The sequence below is a fragment of the Ambystoma mexicanum genome, chromosome 2p (assembly GCF_040938575.1).
Source record: "Ambystoma mexicanum isolate Mex_15411 chromosome 2p, UKY_AmexF1_1, whole genome shotgun sequence".
Taxonomy (NCBI): domain Eukaryota; kingdom Metazoa; phylum Chordata; class Amphibia; order Caudata; family Ambystomatidae; genus Ambystoma; species Ambystoma mexicanum.
Genome location: NC_090923.1, coordinates 915,582,792 through 915,597,401, shown reverse-complemented (window position 1 = coordinate 915,597,401; position 14,610 = coordinate 915,582,792). Strand labels below are relative to the sequence as shown.

The following is a 14,610-nucleotide window of genomic DNA, read 5'->3' as shown; positions in this document are numbered from 1 at the left end:
GGTATCGAGCAAGGAGTTTGCCACAGTGTTATTTGGTCAGCAACAGCATGGTTAAATAGCAGGACCCTATCCCTCTGAGGGCCTTTGGCCAAATATGTGGCTCTGATTTCGAATAGGCACGGAGACCAGAGGCTTCAAGCACTTTTTGCATGGTTTGTCAGAAGGACATATTCAGGTGGTCGTACACTGTGCCTCAGCTGTGTCCAAGTTGGTCCCAAGGTCTAATAAATTCGGCTCTCTGACATTCGGATCGCCACCCCCGCCCTATCATGTGGCACCAGAGTCACCCTGGTCAAGGGCCTGACCTGAGGACTTGAGGCCAAATATTGAATCACCTTCCTTGTAAACATTTAGGATGGTTTAAAAGTATTGGCTTATGGAAGCCGAAGTGTAACACATTGTATCTGAGGTAAGCAGAAAGAAGTCTGCACCACACTGCCTCAACACAGTCAGTGCAGAGGCTTTGGTTGTTGAACAATTAGTTGTCGGGGTCTTGATCGCTATTCTCTTCCTTGGGATAGGGTCCGCGCCTTGAGGTGTATGAAGCCTGCTCTTTTTTGCTGCCCTATAAGCTTGTTTAGGTGTGAATGGACCTTCTATAGCCATCAATGCTGTCGACTTTTTTTTTGTGACCCTTTTAAGCCTGGAACTCTCCAAATAGTGAACAGGCAAAGCCGCCATCGTGCCTCTCACTTTTTTTGAGGATTTGGAAGCATTGCCTTTGCTCTAGTTACGTCCAACTGTTCTCTACTTTTTGTGGGCTAAGAAGGAGTATGAGTGACATGAACGGTATATATATATATGTGTGTGTCTGTGTGTTTGTCTCTCTCTCGCTCTAGATTTCTTTCTCGCTTTTGCTCTTTTTCCATTATGGGAGAGACCTGCAGACAATTTGTCTGAGCAATCCCAGACCACACTCCGAGCAGCATTCGCATATTGTATGCAAGTCGAAAATCGACATCTTAAACTTTCACTTCCTGTAGCACTTGAATCCTGACATTTTTGACAGACTTGCCATGGTTTTCAGGAATGATGCAGAGAAAGAGGTGAGACGTGTTTCTGAAGCAACATGCAGAGAAAAGGAACTTAAGTCACAGGTATGCACTATTTGTACAGTGGTCGCAGTCATTCTGAGCAATGAAGCGCCAGCGGTGCATGCCACTGAGGCTCATGATACCCCAGCCCCCCACACCCCCCTTACCAATCACTGCTTGCTGGGTAAAAGTTACCAAATGCCAGCTGCACATGTTCACTGCAGTGATGGAAGATGAGATATCTGTCGGAGGACGCTTCCAACTGTAAATATTGCTACAAATATGTATTGTCCACCCCTTGATGGAGCTATTCTGAGCGGTTACTTTGTCTAGGTATTTCAGGTCACGGAAAGATTCCTATCCTCAGTCTGTTAATAAATGCTATTCCACTGTAGCTCATCAAAACTGATTTATTTAAAAATGTTGTTGGTAAGGGAGTGGGTTATATTGTAAGGCAATATGTTGCAATGATATTTAGGCAGCATAAAATGCAGATGATCCTTGTTGAATATAAGAAATTGATCTGTAGCGCACCAATACATGAATTTCAATTGCATATTCTCTTTTTTAGGTGAAGAGCTTCATTGAAACGCAGAAAACCTTGCTTACTGAAATCCAGAATGGGTGTAAACGCAACTTCATTTTGGCCAAGGAGAAAGAAGAAAATGAGCATAAAATGCAGCTCTCTGCCTCAATGCCGGAGATAACGATCACAGAGCCTGCAGTAGAGGTGCCTGTGGAGGACAGCAGCGTGGCCTGCTTGGCAGAATCTCCAGAGCAGGCAGAGGAAGTAGTTGAGGTTGTAGTTTCAGACCTTGAGGATACAACAACCAGTACCATCAACGACACTAAGGGTACTGATGTCGCATCAGAATGGGAGTCTGATTCTGATACAGAGGAGGAGGAAGAAGAGGATGCAGCAGCGGAAGGTGCGGCAGAGGTGACCGAGCAAGAAATGGTCACTGTGAAAAATATTAATCACCCGCTAGATTCCACACTTGCTGGGGTTAATTCTCTTACTGCAGGTGGAAGTTGTATACCGCAAAATAGTCAGAAAGAGCACAATTCAGACCATCAAGGTAAAAGTGAAGTGGACCCTCCAGGATCGCCAAAATGTGGTGACTCTGAAAACAGTGAAAGAAGAATTTCTGTGTCTAGTCCCGGGCGGGGACATAAAATCTTCGTTGTGACTCGGGTGGAAAATCCTCCCGAGAAAATTGCTGAAAATAACCAACATTTGACAGAGATTTCTGACCTGAACAATAGACCCACAGTCCAGGTGCACTGCATTCCCCATCTGCTGCCCCCAAAAACTGTGCTACTGGACACGCAGGCAAATGGAAGCATATTTAGCCCAAGGCCATCCTCCAGCCCAGAGTGCACAAGGCCGCTGAACACTAACCCAGGTTCGGATTCTATCCATACTCCATCGACACAATGCGAGGGTGCGGTTCCCGACACACCTCTTCCTAACGGACTCAAGGCAGCATTTGTTCATGCCCTTCCAGATGTGTCTACAGCGTGTGATGGGAAGACCGGAGTTTGCGCTGTGGACCATGGTAAGTTCATAGTTTGCCATGCCTATTTCACTGGTCCGGGAGTAATCCAAATTTAGAACAAAGGAATACAAACTTGCATGTGTATTTTTTGTGTTAGCAGAGGATTGCTGTGTGTTTGAGAGTTGAAGGAAGGTTCACCCCCCACTGATTCGTAGTCACATGTTTAATACTTCCCGACCGTTGTCAGACTAGGAATCTGCAGTATAAACGAACACCATATTGTTAACAGTAACTTTTAACCTGTAGCCTCCCCACTTCTTTTCGGTCCCCTTGCCTCTAGACCATTGAGAAGGAGGTGCTCAGGCTCAAACCAGGGAAGCCATCTTTAGATTCCTTACCAAATGCCATGTACGTGGGAATCTTCAAAACATTTGCTGCACAACTTGCTTTTTCTTTGTATTTCTGTACAAACAAAGATGCACTTTTTCAACTAAAACATTTTTTCTGATGAAGCTTCACATTTACAAGCCACTTTCTGCATATTTTCCTGTCGTTTTCATCTTTACCTAACCACAGTGCAATGTATGTATCAAAGGGTAGCTTGGGGGAACACAAGCATAGGAGATCCCTCTTCAAGACCTGTTTTAACTGTAGGAAAAATAATTTGTTTAGGAATCTTTAACTCTCGCAGACTGCATTTACTGCCTCCTCCCCCTCTCAAGAAAAAGAGCCTTAGAAATGTGAAATTGCTAAACGAGTCTTCCATAAGACTCCAACTGAGCAGTGCAGAAACCTTGCAAGATATTACTCATTTAGAGTGTTGCCTTCTCAGCAGTGACGGAATCCCCCAGTAACCCCTAACCAGGGACAGAACAAAGAAGAGGCAAGCTCCTCAGGAGGAGTGCTCTAGTATATTGCAAGATATTCCTGAGCTTGAAAAGAGGATGAAATTCCTGGCTCTTCTGAATGCCTACTAAAAAACTGAAAGGCCTGCTCTTAAGCCATCAATAACATAATTTGCTATTTTCCCAGTGGGTTATTTGACTAGATCATCGGGGAGGATTCACATGAAGCTACATGTGATAAGTAGGATTCCAAGTAAGCAACGTTTCCTCCTCTAGTGTCTTCTTTTCTTTTGTCCGACCGTTATTGAGTGTGGACAAATGGTGAATGCCTTGATAATTGGCAGTCTGTGTGTGACCATATAGTCTATCCCAATGCTGCCTAATTAGAAGCTTTATGTAAATTGTCCCAGTATTGGTGTCTGGGCCTTTTCTTTTTTTGATGGTCGTTTATCAATGGACTCTCCTTTAAATGTTACTTCTTTACCGATATTGGGGATGTAGTCTATTTCTCTGGCCATTCTTGTGTTTACTTCTCTATTTCCTTTTTTGTATTTGTATTTATGGACAGTAGAGGGTGTTTGCCCTCTACTTTTGTCAGAAACCCTTAGAAAAGAAAAGAACAGTCATTTGGGGTAATCCTTAATCGGGTGCTGTTTGTTACCAGGAAGGATCTTGAGCAACTGAAAGGTAGATTGGGGGTGAATGGAGAGCACATAGCACATAAACCAGAGACTGAATGAGACGGGACAGGGCCAGACACATATAGTGCAAAAGGACTGAATACATGCTATGTGGTATAAACAATGAAGTTAGGTGCTGGATAATCAAGGAATGAGTGTTAGCATGGAAAATGAACCCTCAGGGTGGATTTTCGGAGGTCAACCTATTATGGTGAACAGGAAAGACACTGAAGTGTAGCCAAACCCTAACCTTAAAGACCATTAATCGACTGGGCGCAAAACCAGAAACAAGACTTTCAATAACTATGAGGTAAAGAGGGTGAAGGGAGGGCAGTTGAGTCAAAACGTGTATACACTGGTAAATATCAAATCAAAGAAATGCATTAAAAACACTTAAGATTAATCATAAAATAAGATCCCTAACTCTTAAATCCAACTCTGAGATGGAATGGGGCCCAGTGCCCTAGAGTCACTTGTTCCAAACGTTATTGTTCAGGTAAGGCACTATTGGACTGAGCAATGCCAGTGGTTGTGATTAAATGTTCCAAAAGTTGAAGTGTCTCTCTTCCCATTTTGCTAGGGATGGCCTGTGGGGGGAGTGGAGGGGCTGTAGGTTAATGTGATTCTTGACTAGACCACCAACGATTTATGACAGGAAGGAGAGAAACGGGGAAAAGAAGTTATGCCCATATATAACCCATTGGAAGTGGATGAAACTGGTATGTTGACTCTTCCACTCCCCATCTGCCGCAGAACTGCCGCAGACATGTCCCCCCTCTCCCCTGTCCCCCCTGCCCTTACTCTGATTTTCACAGCAAACACTTCAGGGGTTCTGGAGTCAATTGGGATCATGTATCTCTGTGCTAGATCTGGCCCAGGTATCGGCAGGTGCAAAGTCAGTTTTTGGGCACAGGGTTTAGTTTGTCGATTGCAGTACCTGCATTACAGTTCCAGGGACTGTCCAGCTGTTCACCATAGCCATGAAAGGAAGAAGACTTCAGAGACCTTCAGGAAGCGAAGAAGATGGGAAGCAGCCGGAGTCACCAAGGTCAGGTGGAGATGGGGGATCTTCAGTTGTAGCAGGCCTGCAGGCTTTCTTTGGCACTAGAAGGCTTAAAATGCCAGAGCAAGCGTCTTGTAGCACAAGTTGAAGATCCAAGTTCCAAGGATGCACTCAGAACAGCGACAGCTGCAGCAAGATGGCTCAGGAGAGAGGTGGTCAGTCCTCCGGGTGGTCCAGGGACACTATCGAAGGCACTGATCCTTGAGCAGGGTTCAAGACCTGTTGTGCCCACCAGACCAAGGATCTAAGCAACAATGAGTTGGCCTTCATCAGATCGGGATTGAGAAGCAGGGCTTTACTAATACTTGGCTGGATGAAAAGCTGGTCAGGTTTAACGGTCGTCCTCGGGTCTTCAGCGGGCCGCACTTCTTCATAGGGGTCTTTTTTCAAAGAATTGGACTGGAGTCACCACTAGGTCCACCAATGGTAAGGATCTGTACCATTCAAGCTGGCAGTGGCTAATCCAATCAGGAATAGCCCCTGGCCAGAAATTCTGCCCAATAACAGACACTAGTGACACAAATGTGGACTGGGGCCAGACAGTCTCAGCCCCCACATCCGGCCACATGCACAGACAGCCACTTTGCCCAGAAGAATGGGAAGTAAGGCCAAAGGACAACATGGCCAAAGGACAGGAAGAAATCTTGTGGCATATCCATTTTAGAGTACAAGTACTCTTTATGGCATTCTGCGGTAAAATGCAAAAAAGCACAAGTAAAAAGTCAAAAACAGGGTATAAACATAATCACCAGCCCATCCTGCACATGTACTTGTAAACGCAAAGATACAATAGAAAATGTTGTAAGGATACAAAGTAACCTAACCTTACTTTACTTTAAGATGTATACAGTTTTAAAAATAAAAGAAATTCACTAAGGTGGGCATGGTCTCCCAGTACTGGTAGGGTTAGGGACTGATCAGTTTCACCATAAAAAGGAGCATGAAGCATGGAGGTGGGGGACAGACGGATAAAGCAGAAGGCTTTACTTGCCTCCAAAAAGTCGGGTCAGCGGTCAAGACAGAGCTAAAAAGAAAGGGTGGTATAAGTGTACAGAAAAAAAGCAGCAATAACAAAATATTTAATCGGGAGTAATGAGCAGAAGTAGAGGGTGCTCCTCCTTGGTTGAGTAGGTTATGCTTGAGTGCAGATTTAAAGGAGTAGATGGTTTTTAACCTTGGCAAGAAGGGAGTTCCACTGGTGTTAGGCAAGAAAGGGCGGAAACAAGAGTAAGCCTAGCAGAGAGATTAGGGAGTGCACTGGAGCAGAGGTTGCATGGAAGAGTAGTGGTAGATGGTGTCAACTTGGTCGGGGAGGTGAAAGCTCATAGATGGGTTTGAAAAAGTGAAATTCATTTAGTGTGCCGGGTTTTCATGGAAAGCCAATTGCATTGAAGTTGTGTTATGTGGTGTAAGAGCCGGGAAGATTGTAAAGGGTGGTACCGGGTCGCAAAGTTAAGTACTTTTTCCAGAGGCAAGGAGAAGTAGAACGGGAGACTGGCACAGTAGTCAAGGTGATTTGTTACTCCCCTCTGAAACACTCCCTTGTGCATCCTCTTCTCAAGAAACCCGCGGCTGATCCTTCCTGTCCGGCTAATTATCACCCAATCTCCATTACTCCCTTTATGGGCAAACTCCTGGAAAAGCTGGCCATCTCTCAACTTAACCTTCATTCTGATTCTGTTGGTTGTCTCCATGACCAACAGTTTGGTTTCAGAGCAGCCAGAAGCACGGAAACTGCTCTCCTGAACATCCGTGAAGATCTGCTCTCCAAGCTTGACTCTAACTTTCTCTCTGTCCTCAACCTACTTGATCTCTCTTCTGCCTTCGACACGGTCAACCATACCATCCTGCTCAACCATCTCTGTGAACCTGGGTATCACTGATCAGGCTCTGGCATGGCTGACCTCTTTCCTATCTGATCGACCCTCCCAGGTCCAACTGGAGTCCTTCCTATCCTCTATCTTCCTCTCGACCTGTGGTGTTCCCCAGGGGTCTAACCTCTCGCCCTGGCTTTTTAACCAATACCTGAAATCTCTCACCCACTGCATTGCCATTCTATGTTCAAACTTCCAGTGCTGCGCTGACGACACTCAACTAATTTTCAGGCTGCCCTCAGCCACCTCATCTCCCTCTCTCATCTCGGATTGCCTAACTGCCTGATTTCCTGATTGCCTAACTGCCATTCAAGATAGGTGTGCCGCCAATGATCTTTGTCTGCATGCCAAGACGGAGATCCTCCTCATCGGCACACCTTCTCCATCCTTTTCCCTCTCTCTGGCTGGCCTCGCTTGGCCCTCCTCCTATCCCCACCTGTGAGGCTAAGAACCTTGGGGTCATCTTTGACTCCACACTTTCCTTCACCGCCCACTTCTCTTAGGTCTCTAAAAAGTCAAACTTCCTATTGCACCTCCTCAGAGGTGCTCTTTCTTTCCTCTCCTTCCCCCAGAAGCTCATGGTCTCCAAGCTCTGGTTCTCTCTAGGTTGGACTATTGTAACATCCTCTTTCTAAATCTACCTGCCTCTACTCTTCGCCCTCTGCAACTAATCCAGAACAGGACTGCGAGACTTGTCCTTGGCCTCAAGCCCTGGTATGGTATCTCTCCAGCTCTAAAATCTCTCCATTGGCTCCCAGTGGATGCAAGGATTACATTTAAAACCCTCTGCATTGTCCACAAGGCTTTCTGGGGCCTGAGTCCAAAATACCTTCAGCTATCCCTCTGCAAATACCTCCCCTCTTGAGCTCTTCGCTCCTCTACCTCTAGCTCCCTCAGGGTCAGTTGTTTTTCCAAAGAAACTAGCTGGGGGTAGATCTCTGTCTTCGGCTGGGGCCTCCCTCTGGAACAGCCTCCCTGCCACTCTAAAACTTGAGGAGAACCATCTCAGGTTTCGGAAGCACCTCAAGACCTTCCTCTTAGCATCTGCCTTTGCTCCCCCTCTCCCGTGCTGATCTGCTCTCTTGGCACTGTGCACCTGGCCACCCTCTGTCCCCTGGGCCCAGGCATCTGCTCACCCTGCCACCCTTCTGCACTGCCTCCTGGCCATCCCTTGCATTGGGGACTGTATCTGTACCCCGACACTCCCCCACCCCCCATTTTCTTCTTTTTGTGCACTTATCAGACTTACCCAGTTCTGCTGCCATAATCACAGCACTTGCCACTTGCTGGCTGCACTACCCCTGTTTATTGCTCCATTATCTATTTTATTTATTATTAATCTGTTTCTCCTCTGCTCTGCACTTTCCACTCTCCCCCTTCCATGCACTTGTTGCCCTTTCCCTTTCCCATGCACTTGCACGTTCTCAATGTCACTGGGCCTAGTAAGATAGTTGTTTTGTTCTCCCCTGTTACCCTCCCTTGTCGCGCTCTGAAACACTTGTGTACGAGCGCGATACAAATAAAATATCATATATCACTAGGTTCAGTGTAAGGGTTTTGATAGGTTTGTGAGAAGGAGGCTGAATTTCCTGATCTTAAGCAGGTTTATTCTGCCTGGAGTCATGGTATAAGTCATTGTCTACATTAAGCTCTCTATCAGAAAGACACCAGCGTTGCGCATGAAGGAAAAATTAGATTAATAAAATGAGGCGGGTACATTGAAGGCAGGAAGGTATATTCCTATGGTCTTGTAAGAGCTAAGCATTCGACACAAGGGCAATTCACTGCCATGCTAATGTGGGGTGGAGCAAAAGATTAAGAATAGAGAAGGAGAAGATTTGTGTGTTGTCATTTGCTGGAGGGACGTGGCGTAGATGGTGAATAGAAAGGTGCTGAGAACGTAGCTTTGAGGGATGCCAACAGGGAGGGAGATTGGATCAGAGGTGCCCTGGTTTCTTTGGATGGACCGATAAGGAAACCGTCCTGTGCTGCAAGATTAGCACGGGCCTGATGAAGGGAGTGGTACACTATATTAAAGGCAGCTGAGATCCCGATAAGGAAAGAGGATAGTTTACTATGGTGAGCACAGATCAGAAAGTTGGAAACGTGCATGAAGGCTGATTCCGTAGAATCCTGATTGGAGAAGGTGGCAGAGGTCATTAGTTTCAAGATCCATTTAAATAAGTGAATGATTTTAAATTAGGAGGATGCACAACGTAGACGTCGACAGGATTATTGGGAACAGCAGAGTTCTTTAGAATTTGTAGGAAAGTTGCTACTTGGCTCGTGGTATCTTTTCGGCCTGCTTCAATGTTGAAGAGGGAGAAAAAGTATGAGCAGTTGAGACTTGGAAGGTTGTGCCTATTTGTTGGGCAAACAAGTCAGTGGGGGTGGACCTGGGGTTGGCAGTCCTTCAGATTAATGGCAATTCCCAAATTGAGGGGTGAGGAGAGGAATGTAGTAAGGAGGGGATGGAGATAGGTGGGTGTGAAAAAAGCAGGTGGAGATAGTGAGAGAGAGGGAGGGTTTCAAAGGTGGCAAGGGTGTCTAAAATATTTGGTGTTTTAAATGAGCTGGTGGACATTCAGTGGCAGATAGAGATCCTTGCCAGTATGGCTTGTAGTGTGGGGAGTGGAGCAAATAGAGATTATATAAGTGACGTAGGATGGGTTGGCAGAGTCAAGAGGCATGGTTAAGAAGAGCTGGGCATTCTTAAGAGGCAAGTTGAAGGGGTGGTGCAGTCCTTCGGTCCAATACTAAGGTGGCATTGCATGTCTGTTTTGAGCAGACTCATCTAAGGAACGATCTAAAGGATAGAAGGGGTGACGAAGAGGGTGCAGAGAGGCAGATTAAAATCTGACAAAGCTTGTAAAAAAGAAAAAAAAGTGTTCCCAACGTCTGGTAGACATGGGGCCATTTTAAATTGGGTTGTAATTTTCATTTGGCAATGGCACGGATGGGAGAGAGAGTGTTGTGGGGCAGCAATACTGAAGTGAGAGATGGAGAACTCAGAAAGGGAGTGGTGAATTCAGAGAGTAGAGTTGGGAGGTGAGAAGGAGAGGTAGACCATATTAAAAAGTCCTTTTGGAGTCAAGGGATACATTGTGAAGTGAAGCAGATTAGTTTGTGTCGGTGGGTAGTAGAAATGTAGGGGGAAGTCGAAGTTCAACAGTGCTAGTGTTGCTTCAGTGGAAATTAAGTCAAGGAGGTGGTCCAGACAAGAGAAGGTTGGTGGAAGGAGTTGACAGTAAACTCGTAGGAGAGTGGTAGAACATCAGTGAGTCAGGGTTCGAAATTGAGGGGAGCCGAGAGCTTTTTAGCTCCTACTTGTAGCTTAGAAGAGCCTTGTTAGCTTGATGCCAACAGCTACCAGGAACTACATTTGGCTCCCCAAGCCTGCTGGTGCCAAACACACAACTATATGAATTTAACTCTAACTTTAGGACACATCTTTACAATATTTAAAGGGATACAATTATAGGATTCCATCTTAGGTGAAAGTTAGATTTACATAACGATATGTACTAGCTCCTTGTTCCCCTGTGGTAGCTTTTGGTTACTGGTTAGCTTTTGAATACTTGAATGTGTACCATGTTTCAAATTGCAGAGGGTCACCAGTTAATTCTGGATACACAGGAGCTGCTTTTAGCTCCTGCTTACCAAATCTTGATTTGGACCCCTGTGAGTGGAAAGTAAGCAGAAGGATGGAGCTTATTAATCATTACGCCAATCCCTCCAGCTTTTTTGAAATAGCAGCAGTGGTGTAAAAAGGTAGCGAAGTCGATGCAAAGCAGCAGTGTCAGCTGAGTTATGAGCTGTGATCAATGTCTTAGGGATTTCTATGGCGCTAATAGAGAGGGGTTGTGAAAATCTGTGTTCAGTGATAGGTTTTATTACAAATAGATTGGGCATTCTAAAGCCCAAACGTAATCGTAATGCGAGTGAGTGGGCGAAGGAAGGGGATAGATGAGATTAGAAAATGTTAGCCGTCATATAGACCTTTTGCAGGTGGAGCAAATGGCAGAGTCAGGATGGGAATGGGGGAGAATGGGCAAGGAGGTCAGGGAAATGTTAATGGGGAGAGGGTTCCCTTCACATGATACTCGTTCTTTGTGACCACTTTTGGCTTTGCCCCTTAAGATCTCACAATAATTGGGGTTTGGGACATGCCAGACAAGGTCGCAAGTTACTTAGGAAATACAGAATGTGTGATTTGTATGTGTTTTCTTTGGAAATCTCGTATTCAGATTGTGTCTTCATGTGGTGTTGATTTGTTTATATTCTACTACATTTTGAACATAGTGTGTGATCATATAATTGATTTTGATGCATACATTTGTTTTCTCTTTTACAGCATGATGTTGATTTCAATTAGTACATCTGAACACTAGCATCTTTCTAGCACACTATACAGTAAATTGGAGGAAGAGTCAGAGTTTATATATAAGTTAAATTCTATGAAAGTCTGAGGAAGAACAGGAACAGCCAACTGAACACTTACAAGCAGGGCAGTCTTGAGCAATCCAGCAAGCCATGTCCGGTGTGTACCATCACTCATGCAAGAGCTTGCACAGTGAGAAGAAAGAAACAGAGACCAAGCCCATGAAGAAATAGGCAGGCCACCTCCCAAGGTGTCATATTGAGCATTCACAGCCTGATGAGGTTAAAGATGATTGGCCATGAGGATGGTGAGGAGGTGCATAAGGATATATTGGAGGACATAGCTCCTGAAGAATAAGCAATTAACTCCCCAGACCAACCCAAACCACCAGTGTGTAATTCCCATACGGAAAATGTATGTACCTGTATTGCATTAGTTAAAATGGCAGCAACCGGATTTAATACGAAAATGCAAAAGGTATAGAAGGGTATGGATTTAAGAAGACAATCTTGAAGAGCCAGACACATAGCACAGTGCGTTTTACTAAAGGCATATAGGAGACATATGCGCTGAATGTTATAATCACTGGCCACAATGAATGCCACCGGCTGCAGAATTGAAAAGCATTTATTTGCATACATGCATTCATGGGAACAATCTCTTTGAATCACAAAGGAGCATATAAAAGGTAAAATAGCAGATAAACTGCAAGTGTCGACAAGGCCAGCTAAGTATGAGATGTGATCTCCATCTATTAAGTGATGTGTGATGAGAAAGGAGAGGGAAAAAATCTGGTTAGCAGTGATGGAAGGTATAAGTAGTAAGGCAGGGGAGGCGATTCAAGATTATAGCTCAGAAGCAAGCTTTCAAGCTGCTTTTGAATACTTGAATGTGTACCATGTTTCAAATTGCAGAGGGGAGGGAGTTCCAAGTAAGCGGAGCAAGAAGAGGTAGGGAGCAGAAGAAAAGAGGGAAGCACAGCGTTGGTTGAGGTGCCACAAGGGTGGTGGTGAAGGCAGAGTGAAGGCTGCGAGAGGGTTTGTAGGTGTGGATAGTAGAGGATCATGTCATGACAGCGCTGCCTTACCATGAATGGATTTATGCACTAGTAGGAGAAATTTGAATTGGACCGGTTTTGCATAGTTAGCTATCCAGGCTTCTGGCAATTGGAGGAAGTAGGGGTGAAAAGAAGGAGTTCAAAGAGTCCTGATTGCAAAGTTAATAATGTTATCAAGGGAACAGAATGATTAGTTTGGAAGACTAAACCGGATACTGGCACAGTGGTCCGGTTTAGAGAAGAGTGGTTGAGGTATTTGGCAAAATATTCAGCAAGGTCACTAGCTGAAAGAGTAGAGTTAATAGTTGTGGGTTTAGTTGGAGTAAGGAGTGAGTTTAGGGTGCGCTGGAGTTGGCGTGGATGGGTTAGAGTGCATGTCAATGAGGAAAAGGTAGAAATCCCTTTTACCACTATCAAGAGAAGACTTGGTGTCCAATACAGAGGTATAGTTGCAGGTCCTCATGGGTGGGAGCTCCTCCATCTGTGCAGGAGTCGTCTCATGTAAATGTGAAGACTGTCTATGACTGGGGAGACCCAAGTTTGAGGATGCTGAGATTTAGGAGTGAATGTTCACAGTGAGAAGAAGAGTCGTGTAGTAGTGACTGAAAGGTGGAGCATGCAATGTCCGTATAGGATGGATCTGGAGAGAAGGATGAGACAGTTGAAGGTTGCAAATAGGAAGGAATAGCTGAGGGTTTATATTTTCTCATGGTAATGGGAGTGGTATGTGGGGAGGAGAGGTTGGAGGGAGGAAAGATAATGGTGGTGGATACAATGGAGTGGTCCGCTACAGATGGCACAACAGCAGTGTTAGCTACTGAGAGAGAGTTGGAGATGAACAGGAGGTAAAAAGTGTTGCTCGCAGAGTGAGTGGGTAGGTTATGAATAGAGTGGATAGCGTGTTGATTGAGAGAAGATTGAAGGACAGATTGTTGCGGTGTTAGGAGAAGCAAGGTTAAAGTCACCTAGGAGGATAAGTTGATGTGGTGGGGCCAGAGAAACAAGGAATTTCGAAGACTAGGCAGTGGGGCCAAGACAGCGATAGATAGGAAGTGAATAGAGTGAGGAAAAACATTGAGTGGACGTTCAAAGGAGGTAGGAGGGGTATATGGCAAAGGAGGGTCTGAAATATTAAGGTGGGAAGAAAATAGGTGCCCCCAACTGCCGCCTTTACCCATCAGATGAGGAGAGTGAGAGAAGGAAAGTGTTGGAGGGGAGATATCCAGTGACAGCAAAGAAATCAATGGCAGGCGAGCTAGAGTGAAATTAGCCTGTGATGAAGGAAGTCTTTTTGCAAACAGACTGTACGTTCCAGAGTGCAATGCTCAGTTGATGCGGCAGGGAGTAGTTTAGTTTCAGAGTAGGAGAGGCGCAGTGGGTAGGTGATGGGAGCTGAGCGGTCTGTTGGCCGATATTGTTTGAAGGGGTGTTATGGACATGATGTAGTGAGAGTGGTTAGTTTTATGATGGGGATAGGAAAGTTGGGGGCTGTAGGGTGATTAGACAGAGCATAAGAGAATAGCAGGATGATAATAGAATGCACTTTAATTCAGTAGTAGTCGGGGGTAGCTGGCAATGCACTAGGTGATTTTTAGCTATTACCAGGTGGAGCAGACGAGGAGTTGGTGTAAAGGGTCACGGGCAGAGGCTGGGAGATGTCCCTTACCTGTTCACCCTTTGCTTGGTTCACCCGGGGCTAAGTCACCAGTAACAAGGAGTGAAGTAGATGGGGTGTCGAGGAGCATCCAATGGTGTGAGTGAGGAAGCAGATAGGGAGCAGGGCTGAGCTCAATGTTGCTCTCAGCCCAGTTTAAGCCCCTTCTAAAGATGGAAAGACCATTCAAAGATGGTCAGAGGTAACTTGATCAGCCCATAGATAGACACTGGATGGTTCTTCTAGGTCCCTGGACCGCTGCAGGCAGCCTCAGGCAGCTGGAATGAGTGTGTCTGGTGGTGGTGTGCTGACCTCGATGTTTCTCTCAGCCCATTTGAATCCCCTTCTGAGGACAAGTACAAGCCTTCCCTATCTGATCCACCCTAACTAGGGAGCAGTTGGCACAAGACACCCTAGTGATTACTACAGCCAGAGGATGGTGTGGCACACAGTGTCCATGTTGGATGTGCCAACTGACAAGGAAAGCTAAATAAATGCTTTCAATGAGCAGGAAAATGGGCAC

At 45.5% G+C, this 14,610-nt stretch overlaps 1 protein-coding gene across 1 annotated transcript in view; it reads left to right on the top strand.

Moving 5' to 3' along the window:
- Positions 1-14,610, top strand: part of PPP1R37 (protein phosphatase 1 regulatory subunit 37) — a 1,561,993-nt gene that overhangs the window by 1,333,458 nt on the left and 213,925 nt on the right. Inside the window, exon 11 of the mRNA XM_069644632.1 lies at positions 1,606-2,593. Within this exon, the coding sequence (XP_069500733.1) occupies positions 1,606-2,593 (988 nt within the window). The remainder of the gene's footprint in view (positions 1-1,605; positions 2,594-14,610) is intronic.